This window comes from Schistocerca serialis, chromosome 2, assembly GCF_023864345.2.
Source record: "Schistocerca serialis cubense isolate TAMUIC-IGC-003099 chromosome 2, iqSchSeri2.2, whole genome shotgun sequence".
NCBI lineage: Eukaryota > Metazoa > Arthropoda > Insecta > Orthoptera > Acrididae > Schistocerca > Schistocerca serialis.
The window spans coordinates 1052162596-1052182899 of record NC_064639.1 but is presented as its reverse complement, the minus strand read 5'-3'; the positions used below and the strand labels follow the sequence as shown (position 1 = coordinate 1052182899).

Below are 20304 nucleotides of genomic sequence, written 5' to 3'. Positions count from 1 at the left end.
GTGTTCTTATTTCAACTTCCAGGAGTGTATTTATCAACATGATATCCTACTATATTGCTTTCATCCTCGGCAACATTAACAGTTCACAAATTACAGTCTTGAGAACCTGGATGAAGAAACCCACCTGTGGCTGGTATTGCACAGTTATTTGCGTGACCCCTATTTTGGTGAGGTTGTCACTTCATGTTCTTGATCTGTTAGTGACATCACCACCGTGGACCAATGCATTATAGTGAGTTGTTGCTTGTCAGTTTAAAAATAAAAACCACATGCAACCAAACCCAGACAACAGGTTGCTAGGATCTAGCCTGTTGCCATGGTATATTTCCTCATATTTGTCCATCATTTTCAGGTATTGTTAGCACACATTGGAAAACAGATTTTCTAACATCAGGTTGTATGTGATAGATTTTTGTAATTTTTGTTAAAATCGAGTTTGCAATTTTTTCGTAGAAATTTGGAAAGCAATGTGTGAATGATACTTTGTTGGAAAACCATACGTTGCTAAGATGTTGTGTCCACAGTTTCATTTTTATCATGCCTTTAGTCAATAGAAGAAGCCTAAGTTAAAACTTTATTCGCAGTACAATTTTTCCAGCTAGTTTGCTTCGACTTGCGTAGCATTGTTAGCCCTGGTTGGAAATTAAACCCACTGATCTAAGGGAGGGGGGCTACTGACTTATTGCATATGAAGTGTCATGTTCAACATGTATTTACTCTTGAGATACAAGAATGCAAAGCTTACATTTTTTCATGTCGCAATTTTCATGCCCATCAAATTATCTAGCATTGTTTGCTTGAGGTGGATAACCAAATAAACTTTCTTGCAGTTGAAACCATGGTCCTTCTAATGAGCACACTTTGGTAGGTTTTATACAATGCAGATTTTTGCAAAGTCAGGTCGAAAATACTGCATTTTTTATCTTTTTACAAAGTCTTCAACTTTGCACTTAATTTATTCAGTTTTAGAAAGTGGTATACAATTGAGACTTTATATTTGAAAACCTAATGTTGTTAGGTTACTACATGCCAAGTTCCACATTTGTCATACCTGTAGTCCCTCTGTGATATAAGAAGCCAACCTTTGAAATTTTTTGGGCTCTGGGTTTTCTTCTTCTTCTTCTTCTTCTTCTTCTTCTTCTTCTTCCCTCCCCACCTCCAGGTAATCTTGTCTAAAAAATTTTGGCTGAATATGGCTCATAAAATTCATTTGATTATTATTCTTAAGAGAACACATGAAGTTGTACAAGATGGTGAAATTTAATTTCTTTCAACAAAATATTATCCGATACGTAAAAGCTCAGTCATCAGAAATTCACACATTGAGCCAGACAAATGACACATCTCGGTCAGTATCTCTTCAACTGATGTGAAACTGTTCCAGTATTCATAAGGACATGCGTGAATGATCACATAAAACTTCAATGAAATCGTTGGTGTTCAAGCAGGCTTAGGTGAGTTGACAGAATACTCTTTGTAAGAATTTTGTTTCTGTATGGTTTCATTGTTTTGCAAACACAAATTTTATCCGTCTTTCAACAAAGTAAGAGTGTGGATGGATATGTGTGTGTGTGCGCGAGTGTATACCCGTCCTTTTTTCCCCCTAAGGTAAGTCTTTCCGCTCCCGGGATTGGAATGACTCCTTACCCTCTCCCTTAAAACCCACTTCCTTTCGTCTTTCCCTCTCCTTCCCTCTTTCCTGATGAGGCAACAGTTTGTTGCGAAAGCTTGAATTTTGTGTGTATGTATGTGTCTGTTTGTGTTTCTATCGACCTGCCAGCACTTTCGTATGGTAAGTCACATCATCTTTGTTTTTAAGTATATTGTAAAATTATGAGATAGAATTACTGACTAAAATTTCCTTCAGGAGACAAAATTATTCAAACTTTCGAATTGACTGTACTTTTGTTTCCTTTACTGCTCACAGCAGATGGGTATCTCCCATATAGGTGTCTGTGATCTTCTCTTCCCTTTTGATCTCCCCCAACATATCCCTCTGTCCTCTCAGGAGGAGGATCTAATAGTCCCAGAAAATAGAAAATAGTACTGTGTATGTTTACAATTAGGTGACTGCTTCAGTACTCATAATTTCACCTCTTGGAGGTAGGTACAGGCCAGAAATTCTGACTCCTAATATTATAGCTCTCTTAAATGAATTTTTCTTTTGATACTCGTACAGTATAGCATAATATATTTAGCTCTCTACAGTTTTAAACACAGCTATAATAGAGTTTTCATATTCATTACCCTGCAATCATGCTTGATGCTATCATATAGTAATTATCCTGAAATTATCAGTCATCTTAATGAAGTTGAGTTTATTATCTATGTTGTTAGCTGTCATAATTCTGTATTGGGTTTATTGCAGATGAGATAAAAACCTCTGGCTTGAGGGGCAGAGGAGGAGCTGGTTTTCCTTCAGGAATGAAATGGGGTTTCATGAACAAGCCATCTGATGGCAGGTACAAATTATTATTATTATACATATTATATATAATAGTAAACACAGCAAATGAATACACTGTGCTGGATTTCATTTATTATCAGGAGTCAGGCATGCATGATGTATCTGCAGATAATTCGTGCAGATCTAAGTAAAGTGGGTTTTGGTAGCTGGCAGGTGGATATTTTATCAGTGTCATTGGTTTTAAAGTGCCCGCTAAGATCTTTCAGCACTGCTTCCACTGTGCTGAGAACCACAGGGACCTCTTGCACTGGGTGTATACGAGAGTCATTGTAGTTCAGTTTTAAAGTTCACATATCTGGCAAGTTTTTCATTTTATTTCTTCTCAGTTCTTCTGTCACTGGGGTGGCAATGTCAATCATCCACACTTTGTTATGCTCCACGATTGTGATGGCTGATGTATTGGGTTCTAGCAATTACTGGTGAAAAGTCCCAAAGTAATTCGGTATGTTTGTTTATGACAACTTTTTGTGGTTTGTGGCCCCACAAGTTCCCACTGGCAGATGGTAATTTTGCCAAAGAGTTCCTGTGGATCATCTATGCTCCATCTTTGTGCCTCTGCTTGTAATCAGTCTGAGCTTTTGGCAACAGCTCAAGATATGGTCAGTTGTTACAACAGCTTTCTTGCGGAGTCTACACTTTGAATCTTTCGCTGATTTCTCGATTCGGCCTTTGCTGTCATTGGTTCTGATCAGGGTGCCGCAGGTTTTTGTGTCAGCAGGGGCAAAACATTTTATCCATTTTAAATTTTTGAGGACATTGGTATCTCTCATCATTTTCTCCTTTTGATCCTACTGTGCCACCACTCAGTGTCATAAACATAAACAAGGTAACTGTACAATTGTAGTAAAGAATGTTTTTACATTCACAGATTTTACATTTTCCTGCCAGTTGTTATTTTCTCTTGTTCCTGTTGTAAGCACTGTTCTCTCAACTGTTTTCCTGCAATTAAACATTTCATATGTATTAACATTTCCCATATTTGATGCTGAGGAACCACTACCACAAACTTCAACATCAGTTTGGAAATAGATTTATGTGGAAACTAGAAGTGTTTTGGTGGTGGTTTTGTGTGTGTGTGTGTGTGTGTGTGTGTGTGTGTGTGTGTGTTTAGAGCGCTGACGACTACACTATATATAAATAAGGATGTATATTGATGATGGTTCATCTCTCTTTTCATTAAATAACCTTTTAATAACTGAAAAACCCAATTATGTTGAAGGAGAAAAATATAGTTGTTTATAACCTTATTTGCTATGTGGGGAAAAAAGGTAATGGAAAGGTAAACAGACTATATATATTCTCTTATAAATATTGTTTAATGTGTTTGTATGTATGTATTAATTTTCACTGGCAAATAAATGTTGGTTTCAAAATTTTGTTTCACTTCTCAGCAATGTACCATACAAGCATGATCAAGAATATCTGTTATGAAGTTTGCTTTGGCCATTAATAAACTTTATCATTGTTAGTTTCTCAGTTCTGAAACTATAATCAGACATTTTGTGTAGTGGATGGCAACTTATAATCTCACTTTTACCATTCAGCACTGGGCTAAGCGAATTGACTTGTGCCATATGGTGTGAATTGGCCTTAATGCAAGACATAAACCTGAACAGTTTGCTGCAGAATCTAAATAATTTTGGGATCTGTGGGGAAATATAGGTGGCATTTTTAGGAGCACTATCAAAATGTTTCCACAATGTTTCGTGACCTGACCGTACTCTAAACTGCATTCAAGTGTCAAAAACAGCAATTCAATTTACTTGTCCCCTTAAAGACAATTGTATAATGCACCAAACAATATACAACAAACAACTGATTTCAACTTGGTGTGATAATTTTGTACTAATTTTGTAACATTGTCACTGACAAGTTCTTCCAGATTCTTAATTTTGTTTATCATAAATTAACAATATTAACAAAGTTATTTGATTTTTCAGCTGCATTTTTAATGCCATTCGGCATTCATATACATCTCTGCAGTTTCTTGAAACTTCTTCAGATTGGTAAATAGGAAGCTTACGAATGTACCATTCCCTCCAAGCTTTCACTTTTGGTTTTTGTTTGTTGTTGTTGTTGTCTTCAGTCCTGAGACTGGTTTGGTGCAGCTCTCCAAAGCACAAAATACTTATGAATGTCAGTAATTTTTTTCTCTCTATTCATTATGCTTTTAAACTTCACGCTACACAAAATGGTAAGTACTATATTTAACTGATTATAAGACGAGATTTTTCCCCCAACTTTGTCATTCAAAAACGTTAAGGAGTCCTCTCATATTTACAGATTAAACTGTAGCTGCTGAGGTAATGTTTTTACATTGTTTAATAGATTAGTGTAGTGGTCATCTTACATTTGCAGATGAAGCTTTGGCTATTCAGGTTTCATATAAATTTATTTTGAAGAGTTCTGAAGGGTAGGGTTTAGCAAACTTGCTTTCGTTTGAATAGGCTTGAGATTTCATGATATTCTGAAGTGCTCATTGCAGTCTCAACCTAGCTTGAATAATCACATGACATTTGATTTGCAGTGCAAGTGCAAAGGATATGTGAGAAACTATTAACTAGTCACTACAACCATCAGATTGTGTGCTTAAAAATAGCATTAAATTCTATCAACTTTAAAATTTTGTTCTATTTCAATAAGTTTGGAATAAAAGTTCTCATACATGTATGGGACCCTGTACATACATTTATGCAGCTTTTTAAGTAATGGTAACATTCATCTTGTTTTTCAAAAATCATTACTTGATTCTGAACCCAAGTCAGTGTTCTATTTGGATATGAGAAACTGTAATGATTTACCAATTGGGTTATAATTGAGAAATTTGATCACTGTTCAAGTATTAGAATACTGGGGGGAAAAGTCGCCATCTTTTAATCAGCTTTAGAACTAGATGGTGACATTAAGAAGAAACGAGAAAGAAAATTAATCCAGAATTAACTGTCTAATAAATGAAATAAATCACATTAGACTAACTACTGTTGTTACTGCAAGAATAAATTACAGTGGAAAGACACAGCCAATGAGAGAGCAGTGGGCAGATGATGCGGTCGCAAGCATGAGATGTTATAACATTCTCACTTCAGTATAGAAGCAAAATCTGTTGTGTGATCGGGAAAAAGCAGCTGTGTTCTAAAGTTCCACCGTAACCATATAAGTTTCACTGCTGTCCCCTTAGGATGATGAAAAAAATAGAGATACCACAGATGACAGGCTAAATAAACAAGACTGACAGTGAACGAAAAATTAATGTAAACAATTAATTTTTCTTTATTTTATTTCACCTTGTATCATCAAGACATAGACAGTAAATAAGTAGCACAAGTTTAAAATAAATGTAATGTTAACTCTTTAGGGAGATACTTTATATCAATAAAAGTTCGTAATTTTGATTAGACAGAATATGTTATAAAATAAATATTTGTCAAGGAGACAAAAAAAATGGCAGGTCATCTTGTATTTAGTCTCTTCTTATATTCGGGTAAGTATGATAAACCATTTTTAAGATATTAAATAATTTCTTACATATTTCTATTTAATGTCCATTTGACACAGGAAGTAATTCTTTCAATGTTGGCAAGAATGAGCAATGCATGTAGCACTAGGAACAATGCAACAATATTGTTCAAGAATGTATTTGTACATATTGAAAATAAATAGATGATACAGCTGTTTATTCTCATTGTCGCGTCATTTACTGTTGTTGACATGCACCAGTTATTGGTATTGAAATAAAAATATAGTTATTGAATTGATACAGTACCAAACTTAATATCCACTTTTTAGATATCATTATTATTGTGTTGACTTACAAGAGTAGCTTTTGAAACTGAAGTAAAGCAAAATGCACACTCCAGCTAATTCACCAAATACTGAAAGGATTTTTTTAGCTGCAAGCACATGGTGGCCAAAACCAGACATTCCCTCACTTACTGAAATAGCTCTGTGATTGTTAGATGACAATTTCTGTACATCTTCAAAGAACAAAATTTGTTAAAGAAAAATGTAATGCATTTAATTTAATTATCCTTTTTATAATTTCATTTGCAATCTCCTATAAAGTTTTTTCCGTTACTGTAAGTCATTTTATAACTCGCTTTACATACCCTGTCAGTCAAAGAAGTTTAAAGACTGGATTAAAGTCATCTTATCAATATTTTCAAGTCATTTTTGTGCTAATTTTCTAGGTATTTTAGGTCAAAAAAACCCAGGCTCTGCAGTTACAGGTCGTTTTCCATATTCATAAACTAAATGAATTCGTACAAAGGGCACCCCTTGTTCTCATGGCTTGTTGCTATACTGCAAAATTCAATATTTAAATTTCATTCATTAGGGTTCCATTGGTCAACCAAGACCAGGTTTTTTTCCCCAAGAGCTGTTCATGCAATGCTTAATTGTGCAGTCTGTTAGTCCGGCATTAAGTTTTGGTTTGTCATACATTGAGAAGCTTGTTGACTTCAATCAGAGCTGATCTTTTGCTATCTTTCACATAGTCTGCCAATGCATGCTTCTTTTCTTCCACTGAATGCCTCTCTTGGAAGAGTCTCATACTACCTAGTTTATTTTGTAAGTACAACCTTTCAATGTTACTATGAGGCTGGAGTCCACGGTGAACTGTCAAGAGTTTTCATGTTTTCTTGTATAAATTATCAAGCTCTGCTTGTGTCCCATTCACATTGTCTGTAGTGTATCTGATTACAGGTATGACCCAGGTATTACGTGCCCAAATGACATTGCTGCTATTCGGTTTACTTCTAAAAATTTTCTTTCCCTTTTAGGTGTACTCTTTCATGAACAAGCATTTTACATGTTCATGCTTGATGTGTCCACTAGGCTGGTGGCATTTTATTTTGTTAACTGGAACTTGTTCCTTTACTTCGAGATTTTTGCCTTTCTTTAGTGCCAATATGGCACACTTGTCTAAGCCAAATTCGATGCTTATGTCATCGCTGAAAATTTGGACTGTGTACATCGAAGCGGAACTTACAGGCTGTTAAGTGAATGAAACGTATCAAATTTGTTTATACAAATCAATGCAGTTTTCAGTATGTAATCGTACTCTTGTGAATTGTGTACTAATTATTTTGACATTATCCTAACCTATTCTCTTCCTCCTCCTATGCTTTTAATTTATTTTCCTCCTTTCCTTGTATCACCTATCCATTATTCTTTCCTGTCTACCACCCATTTTTTTCCTGTCTGTCATCATTCCTATGTTCAAAATGCGGCATCAAAATTGTGTGTGCATCATAAAGACGAATTCAGAAGCCTAATCCATCATTTGTACTTTGTGCCTTACCATCGAAGGCACTGTTAAAAATATTTTGAAACTGTGCAAAATATTAAGATACTGTATCTAGCATTGAGGTCACAGGTGAAGCATTAGGATCCATATGTGTGATTTTCGGGTTGAACAGTACTTATAAAAGAAACTGTCCGGCCAGTTTCTGTTACTATCGGACTGTCAGCACCTCGATTCAGAGACTTAAGTTCTAGTGTGAAATATTATTGAAACATTGTATCACAAGTTTCCAGTCGTTTAACATTTCCAAATTGAAAACAAATTTTGTGTTACAGCCCTATTTTATTTATCTATTTACTTTTATTTTTCCAGACCAAAGTATTTGGTTGTTAATGCTGATGAAGGAGAACCTGGAACTTGTAAAGACAGGGAAATAATGCGTCATGATCCACACAAATTAGTGGAAGGTTGCCTTGTTGCAGGCAGAGCCATGGGTGCAAGGGCAGCATATATTTATATTCGTGGAGAATTTTATAATGAGGCTTCAAATATGCAAGTGGCAATATCTGAGGTAAGAATTATCACTGTTAAATATGTGTGTCATACTCCATTAATATATTGCATTGAGGATACTAGTCCTGGGTGAAATATTTCAAGATTAATGGTTTCTCTCCCAAACTAATTTTGTCACACTTTGACAGTATTAAAATGTTACATTATAGAGGCAACACCTTGTACTGTTGATAAATGCGCACACAAAATAGATGTCACTCCTAGCTTTTGGAATTGCCATTTCTTGGCTGATGAAAAGGAATGTTTCATGTCTTACAAGTGGGTGTAAAAACACTTCTCTCTGTACATCAGGGAGGAGGCAGGAATTGGCTGGGGAGAAAGAGGCTAGATCACTCAAAGCACTGGCAGAGAGGAATGCATCTTGCAAAAAGAGGAAGGGTGTCCTGAATTGAATTTTATTTTCTGTGTAATTAAAATGTAATGTCACATTTGCACTTTAACAGTTTTGAGGGTAGGTCTACAGATATACTTGTTACACCTGTGTGGTATTGATGGGAATTCACTCACAGTAGTGTGTGTTATAGCCGTGATTAACAAGGTCAGTTTGTTACAATCGACATTTACAGAAAGTGACAGTTCCATAGCCAGTACCAGGATTTTGTTGTATTTAATGAGCTGTTCTTTTTTCATGTAGCATTTGACATTTATTTTAATTTGTCGGAGTGTTTTGATGATGTTAATCTTACAACTTAACAATGGTCTGATTGGAACCAAAGCAACCTGTTGCACATTGAGGCTATTTTAGGACACAGGTAAAATGTGTGTGAATGCCAACTGACAGGGAAAATTTTAATTGTTATAGATTTAGAGCTTTTTCTTTGTTATATAAAATTTACAAAGAAAAGACCGCAATCAAGCTACAAACTGTGAGCTAATTAATACATTTCTTCATGCAGGAACAATTGAATTAATTTCCATCAGTGTAACTGTATTTTTCAAAATTTCAGGAATGAGTTATACAGCTTACAGCTCAGCTCTATTTACAATAGTACATGCAGGGATTTTGAGATTGTCTTGGTTTTCTTTTATACTGGTAGTAATTTTCATATGTAAGTGAACTTCACTTTGGGGCTTTGGCATACAATTTAGTTTAATCATTGGCTTCCTTGGGGTATTATCAGTTTGTTGTCCTTGAACCACAGTTAGACTTTAGTCCGTTTGTCATACCTTCTCCACCAGTTTCATTCAAAGTTTCCTGAAATGCTCATAAAAAAAAAAAAAAAAATTTGTTGCAGTCTACATCACTGGCATCATTCTTTTGCGTCCTTTTTTGTTGCCAGGTTGACCTATTCTCATTCTACAGCAGTGTGTGAGCTATCCCTCCCATAATTTACATGAATGTGACTTGTTACCATGTCAGTGTTAGAAACACTTGTCAGTATGTTAAGAGGGAAAGTAATGACAGTCCAAACTCTAAGCAACAACAAACCACAAGTAAACTTCCTGTATCAGGAAACTGTAATCTTAACAACAGTGTGTGGATGTAGTGCATAACTGACCTACCTTGGTGGTTCTCCATTGTTGAAGTCTAGCTGCACCGACCACACCTGTCAGACTTGTCTGATCTTACCCAGAGGACAATTGACAGCACATTGTACACCAGCCTGTGAATTCTGAGAATGTATGTACTAGGCAAATTATACTGTGGGAGGTTGTTACAGTTTTAAATAAATCAGACAAATCTGGTAAAAGCTTAATATAATGTTGAGATCTGTTGTCCTCCAATTTCATAGGTGCACATTCATTACAGCAGTTGCACAGTCACAGCTGCGTCAGTAGAAATCACGGTGTCTTTGTGAACATAACTTTGCCTCTCAGCCCAACACTACCGGTAGGCAAGATAATGTTACTTGCATCCGAATGCACAATAATACTTTGCCATCATTCTACTCTGTTTGGAAACTATACCTGTTACATGGGTCATCCTAATGTACCACCAAGACGATATCTCAACAAACACAAAATAATACAGTGTCTCTCATTATCTTAAGTCTGTGAATGTGTTGCAAAGCAAAAATACTTCTAATTACAAAACAGTCCCTTCCTATGTGATTTGACTTGTAAATACCTCATGTCATACGTGCGAACACAGCACATTTTGCCATAACTGCAGAGGAATCTCCAGCAACATGTCCGTGTGCTCCAGGCTCCAGCCATGTTCTCTTCGAACAATGGCACATCCTCTCCACTGTGATGATTACATCACATCACATTGCATCCTTACCTTTAAGAACTGATAATGTTTTTGATGTTAGAATAAGTTCTGTCGATAACTCTTGAGACCCTTGCAGAATGATGTTTGCCAGAACTTTACCTCTCTCTTAACTGTTACAGTCTGTAACTTTTATCAGGTTCTACTTTACCTGTGACTGTTTATATTAACCTTGAACCTGTCCACCCACTCAGAAAGAAGAGATTTCTGCTGCTGCAAGCTACACAATAATTTTGCTTACAACACAGTTCGTATCCATCTGCCAGCCTTCAAAACTTTCCAGAAGCCATGGCTTCACCTGCACCTTAGTGACTTGCGTTATCTTGGCCAAAATAACACCACTTTGTGACAATGGTGAAGTCTGCTCACTTCTGTCACTCATAAACTGAGATCGATTAGCTGAATTAAACCTTGAATTTCTTGTTGCAGTTTCCACCACCATTATTCTAATAAAATTATCTGTGTTGGTAGATATGCATATCCTTGCTCAGTTCTTTCATTATTTTAATTTGCTAGATCCAAACAGACTGGGAGATGAGGGTAAAAGAATAAAGGAGGTAGAAGTAAACTCTGGAGGAAAATGGCACTGGACAAGATGACAGGAGGAAAGGCAACGTGTGTGGACAAAGTGCCAAAATGGTGAAGGCAGCAGTAAGTGTTGATAAACAGTGGATGTATATGTGATGAGGGTGGTACGGAGTGAGAAGATTCCGGAATATTGGAAGAGGACACTAATTGTCCCTGTACTCAAGAAGAGGAGTAGGAAGGATTATAGAAACTACAGGAGAGTAACCCTGAAACCACACTGTGCCAAGGTAAATGAAACGATCCTGAAGAGCAGGATCCGAACAAGGGTTGAGAGCAAATTGAGAGTGGAACAGTGTGGCTTCAGACCTGGGAAGTCAACTGTTGATCTCATATTTAGAGTAAGGCTGCTACAGGAGCACCATTATGGATTTTGGGAAGACCTTGTAGTGGACTGTCTCAGTATAGAAAAGCATTTGACAGCGTCTTTAGAAGAAAGGAAGCACTAGAAAAGGAGTGGAAAAAGAGACAACAAGCAGAGTGGAGGAGACATACTGTGGAAGTCTGAGTTGTGTGAATTGAAAGGACAGATTGGTTCCAGCAAACAAGTGGTGTGAAACATGTCATTGTTTTGTCACATCTCCTCTTTATTGTCATATTGGATAAGATAATGACTAAGGTGACAGAAAAAACTAGAGAAGACAAGATGAAAGCAATGGTGTTCTTGGATGATTTGATGATTAGGGGAAACGGGGGAGAGCTGAATATGTGGGAAGAAACTAAGAGACAGTATAGAATGAAATTTAGTATAAACAAATGTGAAATCCTGTTTACAACTGGAAAGAAAGATCGGCCATTCAGTGGCATAGTGAAATAAGGTTTGGAGATGAACAATTGAAGAAGGTGGAAAGTGGTAAGTACTTGGGAAGTGTCGTAGAGGAAAATGCAAGATATGAGAAAGAAATCGGTGAATGTGACAGGTGGACAGAAACATTCCTGCTAAGTGTTAAAAGCCTGGTTTGGAATAATGACATTTCACATAAAAGCAATGTTATATATGGAAAATACTACATTTCAGTACTGGCCTATGTATTTGAAACATGGGTAGTGAAGAAAAAGCATGTAAGCAGGTTACAAGCATGTGAAATGAAAAGTATCAGGGGCAGGGTAGGAGTAACACAGGGAGACATATGATGAGGAATAAAAGGGTAAGGGAAATACTGAGAGAGGAACCCTTGCAGAGCAGGACAAAGAACGGAAAATGAGAGGATTCCCAAGAAGATACATGAAATGGAGATGTGAAGGAAACAACCAAGAGATAGGTGGCTGAAAGATGTGGAGGAGTGTGATTAAAAAGAGAGCTGAGGACTGGACCAGAGTGAACACAGGAAGATGGTGGGGAAACAGGATTAGATAGTGAGATTTATGTTTGAAGCACATCCAGCCTTGGGCTGGAAACTGTTAAAGATGATGATGATGATGATGATGATTTTAATTTAACCAATCATGGACGAAAAGTACAATGAGCATGGACAATGGACAGACACACCATGTGTCAGTTGATCTAAATATCTTATATTTGTATAATCTAGAATGTTTGTATAAATACCCGCCTTCTAAAATATTTGATGATTGTATGAAGTTCGTTCAAATGAAACCTGGTCAGTGCGTCTACCTTTGCCTTACACGTAAGGTGGCACCACGTAACTGCGGGTAGGGTGGCACCATCTATTGGTAGAGAGGCTGATGCATGTGCACCCTTTGATGTTGCATAGCACCAGTGTGGCTTCACGCTGAAGAGAAGGTGGTCACACAAGTTATCATCCACCACTGAACATGCGGGCGAGTAAGCAGGAACAACGAGAAGTGATTCAATTTTTGGCGGCAGAGGGAGTTAGAGACCATCAAATGTATCAGCAGATGAAGGCTGTGCACGGTGAGTATAGCCTGAGTCATTCAACTGTTGTGGAATAGTGCAAACAATTCCTTGAGGGGAGCGAGTCACTGGAAGATGATGCTCATCCGGACAGGCTCATAGCTTCATCACACTAGAAATGGTTGCAGTAGTGAATGCTTTAGTCTTGGACAACTGCAGCTGAGCTTTGCTGTGTGCGGGTCTCAAGTGTAATCTTGCCAAATTTCAATTTTTTCAGCTGGCAATTGAGTACCTATGTTTTGGGGGTTCTCACACAGGAGTCAAGCCATTGTGTCCCATGTTGATAAAATTGCAGATTCGCCGCAGCCGACCTCCATTAAGAAACTGCAGGCATTTCTAGGTAAAGGTGCATCCACTGTTGCTCAGCCCCTGCATGAGCTTTTGAATAAAAATAAACCTTTAAATCTAAGCTTTGGTCTGCCCCTTGCCTGGCCACTTTCCAACTGGGTCAGCATCTCGCACTGGCTACGGATAACTGTCAGCACGGTCTCGATGCAACGTTGGCATGCACATGGCTCTGAACGGATGTGTGCCTGTCACGAGTGCAGATGACACACAGGTGCCGACCCCGGCGACGCTGCCCCCTGCGGGTTCGGGGGTAAGAATAGGCCTGCGGTATTCCTGCCTGTCATAAGAGGTGACTAAAAGGAGTCTCCAATGTTTCGGCCTTATGTGATGGTCCCCTCTTGGGTTTTACCTCCATCTTTCTAAATTATTCCGAAGAGCGAGCCAATTGGGGAAGGGCGCCTTACATGGTGCACTGTATCCGTCGTGCAATTAGACCTTTAGCCAGATTTCTCGTCGTTGCAATGGTGTCCCACTCGTTTTCGATCTCTTGGGCGAGGATACGTACCTGGGTGCGATTACCACGCTGCACTCTGCAGTGTTTCTTTTACCTGCGACGACGGCCTTGGACATTTTTGCACCTAAGATCCAGCACGGTAGCCAGTCCATTGTGGTGGGGCCGCCATGTACCCTCTTGGTTGTAGCCTCCTGACAACACAGGGATCGCTCTACTGATGCCTGCGCCGTTAACTCCCCACGTATGCCAAGGAGTAGATGCCTATCCTCCTGGGGTATCGGGACTCCCGGCAACGGCCATCCTGCCAGGTGGCCTTTGCTGTGGCTGGGTGGCGCCCGTGCGGAGGGCCCTTGGTCGGAGTAGGTGGCATCAGGGCGGATGACCCGCAATGAAGCGTGGTACATCATCTCTCGCTGGCGGCCAGCCGCCAGCAGTCTCTAAGCGTTCTCGGGCTCAATTTAATGCTCAGAAGTACGATCCGAAAACGTTCCCCTCCCTGGCCACGCCGTGGGAAGAGCGTAAGTCTCAGGATGGAGGTAACAGTTATTCGCCCCGATTCTTAGTTTGCACGAGAGCTGATGGGGAGTCTTTTCTCTCCACAAAGCCTCAGTTCTTCGTCGAGCATTTAGAGGACAAGTTTGGGGAGGTGGAGGGCTTGTCTAAAATGCGCTCTGGGTCAGTACTGATACAAACGGCATCCTCCGCCCAGTCACGCAGGTTACTTGCTTGTGACAAGTTGGGGGATGTTAACGTTACTATTACACCACATAAGAGTTTAAATATGGTCCAGGGTGTTATTTTCCATAGGGACCTCCTTTTGCAGTCTGATGACAAGCTGCGCGCCAACTTAGAACGTAGAGGTGTTCATTTCGTCCGGCGCGTTCATCGGGGTCCGAGGGACAATCAGGTTGCTACCGGTGCCTTCATCTTGGCCTTCGAGGGTGATACGTTACCGGAAAAGGTCAAGGTGATGGTCTACTGATGTGACGTCAAGCCCTATATCCTTCCCCCGATGCGGTGCTTCAAGTGCTGGAAGTTCGGCCATATGTCTTCCCGCTGCACTTCCAGCCTCACATGTCGAGATTGCGGACGCCCATCTCATCCCGATACTCCATGTGCCCCGCCTCCCATCTGCGTCAACTGCGGAGAGCATCATTCCCCTTGCTCGCCTGACTGCAACGTCTTTCAGAAAGAGCGCAGAATCATGGAATATAAGACCCTGGACCGGCTGACCTATACTGAGGCCAAAAGGAAATATGACAGACTCCATCCCGTGAGAATGATATCTTCTTATGCAGCTGCTACAACAACTGTGCTAGCCCCATCAGTTTCGAGACTTCCAGCCAACAGTAAGACTCCTCCTGCCCCCTTGCCCGTGGGGGGCTCTACCCAACTGGTTGCTCCTGCACCACCTACCTCAGGAGCAACCTCCTCCCACCTGTCGGGGACGTCTGTCCCCGCTTCTCAGCCGGAGAAGCGTCTAACTTCTTCGGCTACTCTCATCCGTAAGAGTTCCCTTGGGACCCTCCCTTCCCATTGTTCCACCAGCGGGAAGGATGACGGCCGCCAGTGGCATAAGTCCTCACTAGCGGCCGGGCGTGGGGCTTCATGATCCTCCTCTGTCCCGGAGACTGAATCGGTGAAGCCTTCCCAGCCGGTGAAACCCAAGGTTCAGCGAGAGAAGTCCAAGAGAAAGACCTCTAAGGCCAAAGAACTTGCGGTAGCACCAACCCCGCCGCACCTTTCGCGCTCTGCGTCTGAGGATGAAGTTGAGATTCTGGCGTCCGCTGAGGACCTTGATCTCGCTGGTCCCTCAGACGCCTTGGATGCCTCTCGTACGGGTACTGAATCGGTGGCAGTGAGTGAACAAGCTGCGTAAATTGCCTTCCCAGTCCTTTCACGCCTTTCTCAGCCATGGACAATATCATCCTCCAGTGGAACTGCGGCGGTTTTTTCCACCATCTAGCTGAGCTCCAACAACTTATCAGCCTTCACCCTTTCTTCTGCATTGCTCTTCAGGAAACTTGGTTTCCAGCAATGCGAACCCCCGCCCTCCGTGGCTATCGGGGTTATTATAAGAACCGGGCAGCATATGAAAGGGTGTCGGGTGGCGTCTGCCTCTATGTCCTTCACGCTCTGCACAGAGAGTCTGTCCCTCTCCAAACACCTTTAGAGGCTGTCGCTGTTCGGGTGTGGACGCCACAGGCTGTTACCGTCTGCAGTCTTTACCTTCCACCGGATGGTGATGTCTCGCAGCATGTCCTGGCTGCGCTGATAGCCCAATTGCCGCCACCTTTCTTGCTATTGGGCGACTTCAACGCCCATAACCCTCTGTGGGGTGGGTCAGTGGCAACAGGTCGAGGCACCATCGTTCAGCATTTATTGTCGTAGCTCGATCTCTCGATTTTAAATGATGGTGCCTTCACACACTTCAGTGTGGCGCATGGCACATACTCCGCCATTGACCTTTCAATCTGTAGCCCTAGCCTCTTACCGTCTGTCCAATGGAGTGTGCATGACGACCTGTGTGGTAGTGACCACTTTCCGATCTTTCTGTCACTACCACAACGTCACTCTTCTGGGCGCCCTAGCAGATGGGCTATGAATAAGGCTGACTGGGACTTGTTCTCCTCCACTGCCGCTCTTGAGCCTCTCTCTAATGACGACATTGATGCTGTGGTTCAATCGGTCACCACCGGCATCGTTACTGCCGCCGAATCTGCCATTCCCCGCTCCTCTGGGTCCCCTCGGCGGCGGACTGTGCCTTGGTGGTCGCCTGAGATCGCTGCAGCGATTACAGATCGCCGGCGGGCGCTACAGCGTCACAAGCGACATCTCTGCATTGAACACCTGATCACCTTCAAATGGCTGCGTGCGCGGGCCCGCCGCCTTATCCGCCAAAGCAAGCAGGTGTGCTGGGAGGGGTACATGTCCACCATTGGCCTCCATGTCACTCCATTGCAGGTCTGGGCCAAGATTCGACGCGTCTACGGTTATCGGCCACCTGTCAGCGTCCCTGCGCTCTCACTGAATGGAGCAGTTTGTACTGCCTCCGACGTCATTGCAAACCACTTAGCAGAGCATTTTGCTATGAGTTCCGCTTCTGCGAATTACCCTAAGGCCTTCCACTCCATTAAAGAGTGGATGGAACGTCGGAGCCTTTCGTTTCGCACCAACCAACCAGAATCGTACAATGTTCCATTCAGTGAGTGGGAATTCCGCAGTGCCCTTGCCGCTTGTCCTGATACCGCTCCTGGACCAGATAGCATCCACTGCCAGATGCTGAAACACCTCTCAGTGGACTGCCAGCGACGGCTCCTCGACCTTTACAACCGTATTTGGGTCGAGGGTGAGTTTCCGTCGCAGTGGCGGGCAAGTATCGTTATCCCCATTCTGAAACCAGGCAAGAACCCTTTGGAGGTGGACAGCTACCGCCCCATTAGCCTCACCAACGTTCTTTGCAAGCTTCTCGAACGGATGGTGAGCCGGCGCTTGACTTGGGTACTGGAGTCTCGGGGCCTTCTGGCTCCATCTCAGGGTGGGTTCCGTAAAGGCCGCTCTGCCGCCGACAATCTGGTGAGCCTGGAGTCGGCCATCCGTACTGCCTTTGCCCGCCGTCAGCACCTGGTCGCTGTCTTTTTTGACATGCGGAAGGCGTACGATACGACATGGCCTGATCACATCCTTTCTACGCTTCATGGATGGGGTCCTTGGGGCCCTCTGCCGATCTTTATCAGAAATTTTCTGTCGTATCGTACCTTCCGCGTGCAAGTCGCAGCCTCATATAGTTCCACCCACGTCCAGAAGAACGGTGTGCCACAGGGTTCTGTTTTAAGTGTCTGCCTGTTTTTAATAGCCATTAACGGGCTTGCTGCGGCCGTGGGAAATTCTGTCTCTGCTTCCCTGTATGCTGACGACTTCTGCCTTTATTACAGCTCTACTGGCATTGCAGCTGTTGAACGTCAGCTAGAGGGTGCTATCCGCAAGGCGCAGTCTTGGGCTGTAGCTCATGGGTTCCAGTTTTCGGCAGCCAAGACCTGCGTAATGCATTTCTGCCGGCGACGCACTGTCCACCCGGAGCCGCGGCTTTATCTTGCCGGCGAACTTCTTTCAGTGGTGGAATCACACAGGTTTTCGGGGGTGGTTTTCGATGCCCGGTTGACTTGGCTGCCTCATATCCGGCAGCTTAAATAGGCGTGTTGGCGGCATCTAAACGCTCTGAGATGCTTGAGCCACACCCGCTGGGGCGCCGACCGATTTACCCTGTTGCGGCTCTACCAGGCGTTAATCCAATCCCGTCTGGATTATGGGAGCCTGGCTTATGGCTCAGCATCCCCCTCTGCGTTGCGGGTGCTGGACCCAATACTACACAGCGGGATCCGACTTGCCACTGGTGCCTTCCGCACCAGCCCTGTGGACAGCATCCTTGTTGAGGCAGGTGTCCCTCCACTGCGGGTGCGACGCCAACAATTACTGGCTGCTTATGCTGCCCATGTTTTTAGCTTGCCCGGGCATCCAAATTACCGTGTCCTGTTCCCGCAGTCGGTTGTCCATCTGCCGGACCGTCGGCCCCGGTCGGGTTGTCCGATCGCCGTACGCGTCAAGGAGCTTCTCTGCGGGCTTGGGTTTTTCCCTGTTCCACCCTCTTTGCAGGCGCCTCTGCGTACACCCCCGTGGTGTGTTCCTCGCCCTTGCCTTCGGCTCGACTTGGCACAGGGCTCGAAGGACTCGGTCCCTCCAGAGGCCTTCCGCCGCCGCTTTTATTCCATCCTGGCCACGTATCAGGGCTCTGGAATTGTTTACACCGACGGTTCGATGGTTGCTGGTTGTGTCGGGTATGCGCTAACTCTAGGGGACCATTCCGAACAACGGTCCTTGGCGGCTGGCTGCAGCGTTTACACTGCTGAGCTAGTCGCCATCTTTCGAGCCCTAGAGTATATCCGCTCCTGCTCAGGTGAGTCCTTCGTGATCTGTAGCGATTCCCTGAGCTGTTTACGAGCTCTCGACCAATGTTTTCCTCGTTCTCGTCTGGTGATGGCTATCCATGAGTCCCTGCATACTCTTGCGCGTTTCGGCCGCTCTGTGGTCTTTGTGTGGACCCCCGGTCATGTCGGTATCCTGGGCAATGAACATGTTGACCGCCTGGCGAAAGAGGCCACGTGTAAACCATCTCTGGATGTTGGCCTCCCAGAGACTGATTTGCGGGCAGTCCTCCGCCGAAAAGTTTTTGCGCTTTGGGACGCTGAATGGCGCGATCAGATCACACCCAATAAACTCCGCTCCATTAAGGAGACGACGACTGTGTGGCGGTCATCCATGCGAGCCAACCGCAGGGACTCAGTCGTCCTTTGTCGGCTCCGCATTGGCCACTCCCGGCTAACACACAGTTATTTACTGCGCCGGGAGGACCCTCCTGTATGTCGCTGCGGGGCGGCTTTGACAGTGGCCCACATTCTGTTGGCCTGCCCCCTTTTAGCTGTGGTCAGGCAGACATTTGCGCTGCCTGATACGCTCCCTGCCGTTTCATCTGATGACCCTGCTATGGCTGCCTTAGTTCTACGTTTTATTAGGGCAGGGAGTTTTTATTCTTTAATCTGAGTGTTTCTGTTTTATTTTATTGTTTTGTGTTGATTCTGGCCTTTGGCCTACGGTTTTAAACTAAGTTTTTAATGTGTTTTCGGTGGTTAGCTTTTCCTTTTTCTTTTTTTTCTTTCTCCTATGGTCGGCCAACCACCGTCACACTCCATGTGATTTTATTTCGTTTTGTCTGGTCCTTGTCTATGTTTCTTTTGTTTTGTGTCGTCTGTCTCCTATTCTGTTGAACATTTTTTATTCTCTGTGGGTATTTTTAGTATTTTGGAAAAAGGGACCGATGACCTCTGCAGTTTGGTCCCTTTAATTCTTAAACCAACCAAACCAACCAACCAGCGACGCTTGATAACAGCAGGAACCAGGTTCAGCTGGCGGCCAAAACCATGAGCCCAAACATAGGTGCACCCGGAAAAAAACTGTTGTGTAGTCATCGACGTGGTGGGCACAACATCAGATGCAGCAGGTGAAGGAATGCCTGTGGTTGGTGTCCATATGCAGCAGGTGAAGGAATGCCTGTGGTTGGTGTCCATGTAGCAGCTCCACCCATCTCTTGTCGTCCAACGGAATGAAACATAAAGGGGTTTCAGGAGACCTGACAGATACATACTTCCGCATTTGAGTTTTAAACATCGGAACCATGTGTTCGGGCTCAACATTGAGTTGAGGATGAAACGGGGAAGCTGTGAGATGGCAAACACCACTAGCCTGACAAAAAGATGAAAATTCTCGAGAAACAATCTGGGGGCTGTTATTGATAACCACTGTATACGGAAGTCCCTCAATTGCAAAAATCTTAGATAGTGCTGAAATAGTGTCTGCCCTGGACATGGACAGGCAATGCGCCACACAGGGAACTTTGAATAGGCGTCCACCACAATGAGCCAATACTGATTTAGGAAGGGTCCATCAAAATCGACGCGTAGACACTCCCATGGGTACTGCAGCATCGGCCAGG

The 20304-nt window shown here is 42.8% G+C and overlaps 1 protein-coding gene across 1 annotated transcript in view; it reads left to right on the top strand.

Annotated features, from left to right (window-relative positions):
* LOC126458494 (NADH dehydrogenase [ubiquinone] flavoprotein 1, mitochondrial) overlaps positions 1-20304 on the top strand; it is a 43294-nt gene that overhangs the window by 11616 nt on the left and 11374 nt on the right. The window contains exons 4-5 of the mRNA XM_050095589.1: positions 2369-2462; positions 8082-8280. Coding sequence (XP_049951546.1) covers positions 2369-2462; positions 8082-8280 — 293 coding nt within the window. The remainder of the gene's footprint in view (positions 1-2368; positions 2463-8081; positions 8281-20304) is intronic.